This window comes from Erithacus rubecula (genome assembly GCF_903797595.1).
Source record: "Erithacus rubecula genome assembly, chromosome: 14".
Taxonomy (NCBI): Eukaryota; Metazoa; Chordata; class Aves; order Passeriformes; family Muscicapidae; genus Erithacus; species Erithacus rubecula.
Window position 1 is genome coordinate 12238381 of NC_136666.1, and position 10898 is coordinate 12249278.

Consider the following 10898-nt stretch of genomic DNA (forward strand, 5'->3'; position numbering starts at 1 on the left):
AAGTTTAGGAAAATAATTACATAAATTCACTTCATCTGCAACCTTTAACCATGCAGTGACATTCTTTGCCCAGCAGCAGACCCAAATTTACACTTTGCAGAATCACATCCTTACTGAGGTAGAGACTGCCAAATAGCTGTTAGTGAGGGAAGTGCCATGTATGCCAATTCTAGAAACCAGCAAGGCAGCACAGTCTGCCCTATATTTTCAGGCTTTCGGTAACTTACATAACTAGGTGCAAAATACTTATTTTATTTCTGGTTCTTTTCTTTGGAAGTGCAGTCATGTGCAATCAGGTGGAATAAGTGTGCTGATAATTTTCCTTCAGAAATTGTAATGGTTAGCGATGTGGACACTTTTCTTTTTAGGCAGAAACCATGAGGTACTGAAGCAAGCATTCACTTTTCTTGCACTTGAGGTCACAAATTTATGCAAGTCAAAAATGTTGGGCCTGCCAAAAACATCATGCTACACTCCACCAAATAAAAGGACACTGTTATTCTTACAAGGAAAGGTTTGACAGGACAGGAAATAGGCAGGGTCATAGAAGTTTACTTAATACCAAAACTTACTTAACCATCTTTGAGCCAAAATACAATGATAGTTATTTAACAAAAAAAGGTGAAGAGGAAGACAAATACAAGACCTCAAAACTGTGTAATTACAGAAACTAGGTAATCTTAACTTACATAATTCAGGTTACTATGTATGACCCATCCTTTACATGCATTTTTACATGCATGTAAATTTACATGCATTAAGTGTTAATTTATATCCTGAACTTGCAGCCAGAGGCATCTGATTTGGAAAGTCCAATGCAGAGTTTACCAGGCTATACATTACTTTCATTACAATGCAATCCTTAAGTCCTGCATTCCACTTAAAGGAATGGAGGAAGAAGGAGTAAGAACACAGTGAATACGAAAGATAGGAAAAATGTTGCTGTTCATTACAATTTTCCATTTTTGTTGAAACGCAGCAGGAGAGAAAAGCCACAGGCTTCTCTACTGCTCTCGCATGCCAGGAGGGATTATGCAAACACTGCAACCACCCAAATCTTATTTAAATTATAGTCATTGTTCCTCCTTTAATGGTTATACTTTTGCCTGCTTTCACTCAAATATTGCTGCATCTTGCTTTCCACCAACATAGTCCCAGTGGGAGTCATCAACTCTTAATTATAGATGAACAGATCTTTGAAAAATACCTCTGAAAAAGAAGTGGAAAAGAAAGCAAACTTTAAGTGCCATCTAGTGGCTGAACGAGAAAACATTAAACAGATTAAAAAAATTCCTAACATGCCATAGAGTAGCATAACAGCTGAGCTGAGGAAGCTGTGCCTAAATTCTCAACTACTAAACACCAGGCTAACACTCTGTGGGAAAGAAAGAACTAAAGACCAATGGTAGCAGTGGTATTACTGCCATAATTTTTAAAGTTTTGTCCAAAAGTGGAGAGTTTGAGTGGTAGGAATTGTGTAGGAATCCCATGCTTCTTCAAAACCCTCATCAGCTTGTGATCCTCTGCCTTTCTAAGGACATAGAGATTATCATAAATATTGCAGAGGAAATTAAAAATTAGAACCCTCTCAAATCTCAAAACAGAACTCAAACCATGGAGGTGACTCTGGGGCCAAGCATCTCCAATTCCTTCCAAATTCACCTGGGATGGAAGGCCAGATTTTCTCTATCCCTGTAACAAGTCAAATCTGAAAAAAAAAGGGAAGATTGTTAGTCAGTAATGTCCTTTCCCTTTCCTTGCAGGAAAATGGTCTTTTCTGCTGCATATAAGAATTCCCAAAAAAATACTTTTCATTTATAAAACCTTCATATTTCTTTTACACAGAGGATGTTTCACAATATTCTTCTTCAAGTTCTAGGTAATTTCTCTTGTAGATGAGAGTAGTTGAATTAAAGAGAGCTTTGCCTGGATCTGGTCAGTGATAGGGGAGAACAGTACAATGTAATTTTACTTAAAGTGATTTTCATTTTGTTGCTTTGGAAATAGCTTTACATCTCAGTTTTGTAGCTGTAGTGAGCCTTGGGGATCACACCCCAGTGGCAGCTCTGGAGACATGAATCTGTCTACATAGAAGTGAGGCCTGTGCACACTGTTGGGTGACTTCTGAAGTTTTCTTTTTCTTCTTCTTTCTTTCTTTTCTTGAGCTGAAGCACATGCACTCTACAGCACACCCAGGAAGTTTATAATTGAATTACAAAACTAATTTACAACGTAGGCAGGACAGGTCTCAGATAAAGTAATGAAAAAGACTGTTTCCCAGCCCCCTCTCTTGCCAGGTACCAAGATAATATACTTCTGTAACGTAGATATTATAGGAAAAAGGGAATGTGAAAATAATTGGGAGAGTATTGTTTTGCATGCTAACAAAATTGTGGGACTGTAAATAAAAAACACGTAGATAGCTTGGCTTGAACCACGGAGTAGCAAATGCTGTTTTAAGAAGTCTTTACTCACTCCAGTAGTTTCTACAAGTTTCAAATGCAGGCCTTGATCTGCAGCAGCAGCATCACCTTAAGAACTCTCAGTACATTGGTAATTCTTGTTGCCTGGCTAGTAGTATTTGTCTTCCATAGATTTGCTACTTCTGTTTAAGTAAAGCAAACCCCAACACTCTAACAGGAATTACCAGAATTCCTTAGCCATGTTTAATGGCTTGGTGCACATGGATTTCCCCTGTAATCCTCATGGAGGTTTAGGATAGATTCCAAAAGAATTCTTTCTTAACTGGACAAAAGTGAACTTGAAAATGAAATTGTGCATTGCTTCAATAATTTATAGTTTTTCTTCCGTACAGTAACATATTAATAAATTTGTAATAAATATTTCAACAGCATATTTCATAGCTCTTATTTATTACATAGAATTTATTTCCAGATGAGTTGTGTTACTTAAACACTGTATTGCTTTTTCTTTTATATTAAAAGACCTGAAAAATTGGCCACTTGACCAGCTAAGGATGAAAGTCAGAACTTTAGCTTTGAACAGAAACACAAGTATTTGGACAGGTTGTAGAGGATGCAATGTTAAATATCTTTGTCTTATTCTGATTTAGGGGTTAGAGTGGGAAGATCTGATGGAAACTGTCACTGATGCTGTATGAAATAGGCTCTCAGTATGAAATCCTGAGCTATGTGGAAGATAGCTTTCAGAAGTCTAACAAACACTGGCAAGGGAACAATGTGCTGTTGTAGTTTAGGTGAGTAAAATATAACAAACCATTAAGTTATTTTTTCATTTATTGCAGTATAATTGCCATATAAACAATGCATTCTTATTGCTAAGGACCAAACATCTGGAAAATAAAAATAATACATCAACTAGTAAATCAAGCCAGTCATGCACATTTCCTCATTATGCAGACAAATTCACTGAAGGACATATACAGAGAAGTCTCAATAAATCTTGAGATATTTTTATGTACTTGAAAAATCCTACTTCTAATTCAGATGAAAATTTAGAAATGGTATAACAAAAAAACCTCTCAGAAAGTGTATTCAAGTGATTCTCAGTTCTTTCCAGTAGAGCCAAAGCCACCTTTGCCACGTTCTGTATCATCCAGAGCCTGAAAGACATCAATTATGATAAGCTAATTTAGTGCCTTGAACTTGCCTTCTGTTTCTATACAAGAGATATTGTTTATCATTTATTTGTAACAAGAGCTATAATTAAGAAACCAAAAAAAAGTATGAGACACTTCAGAATGTCTCTTGTACAAGATTAAACAAATGCTTGTGAGACAACTGTTTCTAGTATATACTGAAATGAACTGTTTCTCAAAAACTCTGGAAACTTACCAAAAAAGAGAAAAAATCCAAGCGAGTATGTTTAAAGAATCAAGACTTTCATTCAGGTAGCACTGCTGCTATGCAGTTTTACCACTGGAAGTAATTTTAGCCACGTTTTTATCTATATAATAAATTTTGTCTTATATACAAGTATCTTTAATAATCTTTGAAAAAAAAGCAGAAATATTTTCTTTTGTTAACTTACTTCAACTTCTTCTAGCTCAGGATAATAAATACGTTCACAGATGAGCTGGGCAATTCTATCCCCTTTTTTAACTGCAGAGAAGTTAAAATATTGTTAGTTTCTTCAAAAAAGTGAACAATGATTACAGACTTTAAACTATCTCTTTCCAAGAATATCAGAATATAGTAAAAGGGAAAAGAGTTATTTGAAACTAAGCAAAGCAGATGTTAACACACCCAGAAAAATCCAGGTTAAGATAAACTTTTGTTTGGTCCTTCTAAGGTCAATGTCAACAGCTGTACCAGCTCAAGGCCTTTCTATTCATTCCTGCTGCCATACTCTGGCATTTTAAGTTCCTTATGCATAAGTACTGCAGAGATGGAGAGGCAGCTGTATGGATAATGCAGCTTCTGAACTAGACCCAGGAATCTGGGGGGGGAAAAAAGGCAAACTGATAAAAGGAAAAGAGTTTCTCACTAGTAACCAATCTGTCTCACAGAACTTCCATAAGCAGATTGTGAAGATGCAAAAGAGGCCACAAAAGCATGTATCTTGTAACTGGGCACTGAAACTTAAAACTGACTTTTTCCAGAAAGACAGTATAATAAAGAGAAAATCCTGTCTTTGTTATTTACGTTTCCCAGAATTCTGGAGAAGTTTTTTCTCAAATACTGCTCAGCTAATGTTTTTTTCAGAGAAAGGTAGTAACTTAACACAAAGTTGCATTTCAGTACAGCTGGTGAATCTAAAGCTTAGCTAAGTAGGGATGTTCTGGTTTGCTTTTGTGGTGGTGTGGTGGTTTTGGGGGCAGTTTTTTTGCATGCTTAATTTGCTAAGAGTAGAATCTTTTCATGTTCCCTTGACAGGACATTATTAAATATCTGTGCTTTTGTTAACTGAGAGAAAAAAAAAATGTTCCCAGCTAGTTCTACCTCTGCATAAACTTTTAAAGAAAAAATTAGTTTCTCATTCCCAGTCAGATGGCTGAAAATAGGCTCTGCCAGGCTTAACACTTACCTTCAAATGTCTCCTTGCCAAAGTTGAACAGTACCACACCAACATTTCCCCTGTAATCCTCATCAATAACACCAGCTGCCACGAGAATTTCAAGACATACCCAGTTAGTAAATGTCAGTGTATGAGATAACTAGATAAGGTTTAGATTAATAAATGATTACAGTATCTCATAATGACATCCCCTATACTTCTGATGCACAAGTATATAAATATGCAAATACTGAGACATCTAAAAATGTTAACCAGTCTTGCAAAAGGAACCGTAAAACACCATCACATGTCAAGAAGTGTTTTACCACTGTACTACTAATTTTAGTAGTAATACCCTATCTGAAATCAAGACAGCTGGACCAAATTGAAGGTCCATTTGTTCTGTTAACTTCAGCTCTTTCAGTGTCAAGAAGCAGAAATCTGTTCTTAACTCTAACATTTCATTTGAGAGCTATGGATTTGCACAGATCCAAATCCTGTACCTCTGGCAAGGTAACAGAACCAGAGCTGCAAGGAAATTATTGTCATACAGCTATATTCCAGTACCAAGACTATAAAACTAACTTACTCTTGGATTTTGTATTACTGTATTAACTATATAGTTCAGAAGATTAACTACCAATGCACATTAAAATAATTATATTCTGCTTCTTCAGAGTTTTTGTCTCAGAGGAAATGTATTTCCAGTATAAAACAGGAGTTTGGGCCTCCCTGTGGTCCCTAGTATTTTGAATTTTATTTGCAGAAATAATTTAAATATTAAAAATGCAATTCCAAAACATTCCCCATCTTATACAAAGTACTACCATTAGAGATTACTAACACCAGGGGAAACTCAAGAGTGTACCTTGAAGTTTTAATGTTGAACCACAAAATGCACATTTAAGAATAAAAACCTTTTTTAAAGTTGTTCCTTCAGCTTTTAAAACAATCATTGTAGCATATGATCTATAGCTACCATGCAATCTCTGCAGTAGTTCCAGTGTGAAAAAGGTATTTACACAGCTCTCTTATGTAATGTTTTGGGCTGATCCAATGGCATTTCTGAGCAGCTTCCTAATTAAGGTGCTAGTTAACAGTGGGAGTATCCCCTGAGTTTTGTAAATTTAGAAAAACATGCAATTCTCAAGTTAACTTGCTGGTTTTAAAAATGGAGAAACCAGCACATAAGTAATCTTTAATGCCTAAGCCAAAAAATAACTTCTATAGCAGGCACTGCCTACAGAAAGATGATACAGTTATTCTAAAAATCAATAACCCTTTTTATAATTAAGCAAGTTTTAACATAATTATCATGACCTGTCTCTCTCAGGTATTACCCAGGTATCTCCTTTTGCTAGACTACCCAAGAAACCATCCTTTATTTGCACATTACAGTGTGAAACTAAGGCACTTCTGTGATCAGTATTTACCAAGTCTTAATAAAAAGAACAAAAAACTTACCTCCAACATCTATGAAGTGCTTTGCAGCTAAACCAGAACGTGGTGCTATAAAAGAATTCTTTTTTCAGTATTAGAATTTATTTCTTTTAAAAGACAGTATTTATAGGTTATACAGTGTGTTTGCACAGTCTGGGCAATGACAATTGTTTCCAGTCTTTTAAAAAATAAATGTATTACAGGAATTACTACAAGAGTTTACATATATATTAAACAGAGTAACAGCTACAACAGGATACAATAAAATTGCAAAACTTTAAGTGATGAAATGTATCTTTATTTGACCTGCAATTGCAGAGTAGGTTTGTCCAAGGAAGGCAACTGGAGCTGACAAAGTGTCTCATCTTGGTTTATTTTCAGCATCATCTCAGAAGAATTAGGTCCATTAAGTTATGAAGGAAAACAACATTTGGCAAGCAATTTCCTAGGCAGTTATTATACACAGATAAATTATGTGTGGGGATTTGGGTTTTTACTTACCTTAGCCTATTGTGATGAGGAGCTAAAAATGATATGATCTTCAAAATTTTCTTTGGGGTAAGAGAAATGCATGTGTTCTTTTACATTAAAGGACATGGCTAACTCTGATCATATTCTTCCACTGGAGTGGCTACTGCTTTATTACTCTAAGAATTTATACATAATTCAGATAAAGAATGCACAAAATAAACAGATTATCTTGTACAGGTTCTCTCAACTATTGTGTCACAATATGTAATCAAGTTTTACTACGCTGGTACTCTGGGGTTACTTTTTAAACATCCAGGGATGCATTTTCTGTATGTCCATTACCTATTAATATTTGTGATTTGAATTCTGAAACTGCAGAGAAATAACAAACTATTGTGGAGTTGATAAAGTTGTATTTAGGGTACAGGCATTCTCACTGATCATCCTTCTGTCACTTGACATACACCAAACCTCAAATGTATCTGACAACAGGTGGCAGGAAAATCTCTATTACAAGGTTGAGTAAATCACAGAGTCACGTGGCAACCCTTTTTTGTGTAGACTAATTCTGAAAGCCTGAGGTGGAATCTAAATGTGAAGATGGTGTCAAACCTGTTGTAGAATGGTGTCAAACCAGTTTTTCTGCAGCTTTTTGACAGCTGTGTACTCACCTACTCGGCCATAGCACCCAGAAGGAAGTGCTATTTGAATGTCTGTTTTTACCACAGCTTTCTCCATGGGTGGTATCACGCAGTCATAGGCACTACATTAAAGAAAGAAAATATAAGGCACAAAATTACCCAGAATTAATCTGCCTGGTAATTTAGACCATGAAATTTAAACAACAAATACTTACAGATTTGCAAAATTTAATGCAGATCCTAAAACACAAGATGCTGCCATTCTGATGGTGCTAGTTTAAGATTCCAGAAGTGTCATTTGAACATCATACTCCTGCCAATTGCCAATTTGAAATGCTTTTTAAATTGATAAGATAGACAAAAAATACCAGTTTAACTTTAACCATTAGGTGAACATGGTTGCACATTTTTTTTTATGCAAAAGCAGAAACTTTATGGATAATACAGTCTGATTAAGCTTTCTGCAGCAGATGAACTAGTTGTAATCAAAATTAATAATCTATTAACTTTTAGGCAACACTGGGTTTTTTTTCTCAGCAGTCTGCAAGTTCATGATTCACATGATTCTACTGGGAACTCTGAAGTACAGAGATTTCAACAACTTGCTGAAGATACCCAACTGGAGGCCTTTTGAAAAGCAGTGGTGACAGTATTTGTCATATCTTGACCTTGATGAAGAACTGTTTTGTAAATACTGGGAAGCACTGAAATGTTTTCTATAAAACAGACTTTTTCCAGGTCTATCGTGCAACACTGGAACAAGAACAAAAACAATACTGGTGAGGTGAAAGGGATAAAAAGAAAAAGGGGTAAAGTGTGGTGTAGTAAATCTTCAGGAAAGAAGTCAGAGAGATGAAGGAAGAAAAAGGCTGGCTATTCTAAATAATAATACAAACGGTAAGTGAGAAATAGTGGCAGCAAAGCCCACTCTTTCAAAACTAGTGTCTTGATCACAGAAGCACTAAGCAAACAACCACACGTTCATCTACAGGTATTCTGTACATAGAATGAGCATAGTGAAAGCCATTTTATAAGGGCCATTATTAATTCAAAGAAACCAAAACCTAAGTCTCTCAACCCAGGTGTTTTCCGGCCAGCAGCACTATCAAACTGCTCCAGCGCCCTTTGGGGGGCAGCAACCCCGGAGCCAAGAGGAAAGCAGAAAAGCACAAGGGCTGCCAAGGAGGGCCCACGTGCACTACCGCTTTTACTTTTCAATAGGAGCACAACCCGGACAATGTGAGTACCAACAATTCTGGGTGCTCAATCAAGCCTGAATTTTAGCCAACGTCTGCATCTGTGCTTGGTGAGATCAATGCTGTGACATGATTGGACCACAGATACCCGAAAAATGTCAGGGATGGAGAAGCAAGGGAGCTACAAGTGGGTCAGCTCTGGCCTCCTGTCCTGCATGGCCAGCGAGACCGTCGGGGGCTCAGCTGGGCAAGAGGCCACAGGAGCCGCCAGAGCCGCGGGAGCCCCGCCCCGAGGGCCCGCCGGGCGGGGCGGCACGAGCGCGGGCTCCCGCCGCGGGGGTCACACCCTCACCTGTAGAGATCGTAGCCCGCAGACCGCGCGGAGCCCCTGGAGGGGGCGAAGGCGTTGTCGGACAGCTTGGTGAAGCGGAGCCGCTGGGAGGCCTCCCCAGACCCCGAGCCCTTCTGCCTCTTGCTGGGGGACGGCTGCAGCACGGCCTCAGAGGCGGGCATGGCTGAGGGACAGGAAGAGACGCTGTGAGGGACGGCCGCCAGCCCGCCAAAACCCGGCGCGACCCATGGGGGAGGGAGCAGGGGGGAAACCGGCCCGGCTGCGGCCTCTCCACGCTCGGCACAACCCCATTCCCCCCTCGGTGAGAATGGCGTCGCCCAGCTCCTCCTGGGCGCCCCGCACCCGCTCGGAGGGTCCCGCCCCGTGTGTCGGGCGGGTCTCGCCCATCGCCCCAAACCGCAGCGGCTGCGTTGCAGCCGGGCGGCCCCCGAGGGGTGCAGCGCGGGCCCGTGGGGCGGGTGGGGAGCGTCTATTCCCCCCAAAGCTCCCGAGGGCTGCGGGCTGGGCAGTGTGTGCTCCCCACAACTCCCCCAACCCCCTTACAGCGCCCGCAGGGATGCCGGAGCCGCCGGAGGCACCGGGCCAGCATAGTGCCGCCGCCGCCGTGTGGGAGGCGCGCCACGGACCGCTCGCCCGGCGCTCCCCGCCGCGGTCCGCAGGGCTCAAGAGGCGCGGGCGGAGGCGCCGCTGCCCCGTTCTACCCCCGGGCGGGCTGTACCTGCCGGGACAGCCCCTCGGGCAGCAGCCCGGCCTGCGGCGCTCCTCAGGACGCGGCGGCAGCGCTGCCCCGGGCTGGCGGGCGGACCCCGCGGGCCGCGCGGCGTTGCCGGGGGACGCGATTGCGGCTGCACGGGCGGGCGGGGCCGGGCCGGGGGGGAGCATGGCGCCCTCAGAGGCGCCGCGGGCCCGTTCTGGTCCCGCATGGCGCGGCCGCGGTGTGATGCCATGTGAAAGGAGAACAATTCTTGATGATGTAGATGGGAAAACCTGTCAATGCTCGGCCTGCCCTGTTCTCCTGTCTTGGAGCAGAAGACTTCTTATTTCATTGTCTTTAATACTCTGCCCTCTTGCCATTCCATTATGATGTAATCTCCCCCCCCCCCCCCCATTTTTCCTATATATGTTTATCTACATATATCTATATGTAGGGTGTATAGGTATATTCTACAGGACATCTCTTTATCTCTAGGAATAGGGAATTTGCTGAATTTTCCCCATGGCTCATTTCTCTGGACTGAAAAGACTGTCCATTGGATTCATAGCTTCAAAACTGTCTCTGGGGAGGCAAATGGAAGTATTTGACTATGCAAAATTGCTGCAGTCTTTTGGATTATTTTTGCTGGTCTAGATTTTGTCAACTAGTCTTTGTGATTTTTGTTTTAAACTCTTTAATTGTATGTGATTGTCTCCTTACTGTGTTACGTTTCCTAAATGCAGCCAGATGGCAGTGAAACCTTTGCTGTGCATTGCAGTTCAGTTGTGAAAGGTATTTTTAAGAATGTCCCAATTTGGAATTTCTTTTATTCCGGTTTAGTATTTTCAGTCTAAATAGTATGCACTGTTTGAAAGAGAATGTGTATGTAACACAGACCCACATGAAAAAGCTACTTAAAATATTTTATGGCTTCTGATGTAAGCTATCCAAAAATTGAAATTTATAGGAATTGAAGTTGTATCAAACTAATATCTAATTTTAAGTATTTATAAAAGCAGGACTTCATAGAGTTTATGACTGCATCCTGACTTATAGTAGCAAAGGACCAATTTTATGAATGACCAGGCTTGGTGAGACAGGCTGGGTTCTAAACTGAGGTAGCCTTT

General features: G+C 40.3%; 1 protein-coding gene across 3 annotated transcripts; it reads right to left on the reverse strand.

Moving 5' to 3' along the window:
* Window positions 1-3239: 3239 nt before the first annotated feature.
* On the reverse strand, window positions 3240-9934 carry DUT (deoxyuridine triphosphatase). 3 transcript variants are annotated; one of them, XM_079318026.1, is made up of 7 exons: window positions 9796-9934; window positions 9078-9240; window positions 7560-7651; window positions 6442-6486; window positions 5008-5082; window positions 4012-4082; window positions 3240-3583 (listed from the first exon to the last, which is right to left on the reverse strand). In XM_079318026.1, exons 2-7 carry the CDS (start codon window positions 9236-9238, stop codon window positions 3527-3529), a joined length of 501 nt encoding a protein of 166 aa, XP_079174152.1. In that variant the 5' UTR covers window positions 9239-9240; window positions 9796-9934; the 3' UTR covers window positions 3240-3526. The 3 variants fall into 3 exon arrangements, with proteins under 3 accessions (XP_079174152.1, XP_079174150.1, XP_079174151.1); XM_079318024.1 differs by lacking the exon at window positions 9796-9934 and adding an exon at window positions 9621-9768; XM_079318025.1 differs by lacking the exons at window positions 6442-6486; window positions 9796-9934 and adding an exon at window positions 9621-9770.
* Between the last annotated feature and the right edge of the window lie 964 nt (window positions 9935-10898).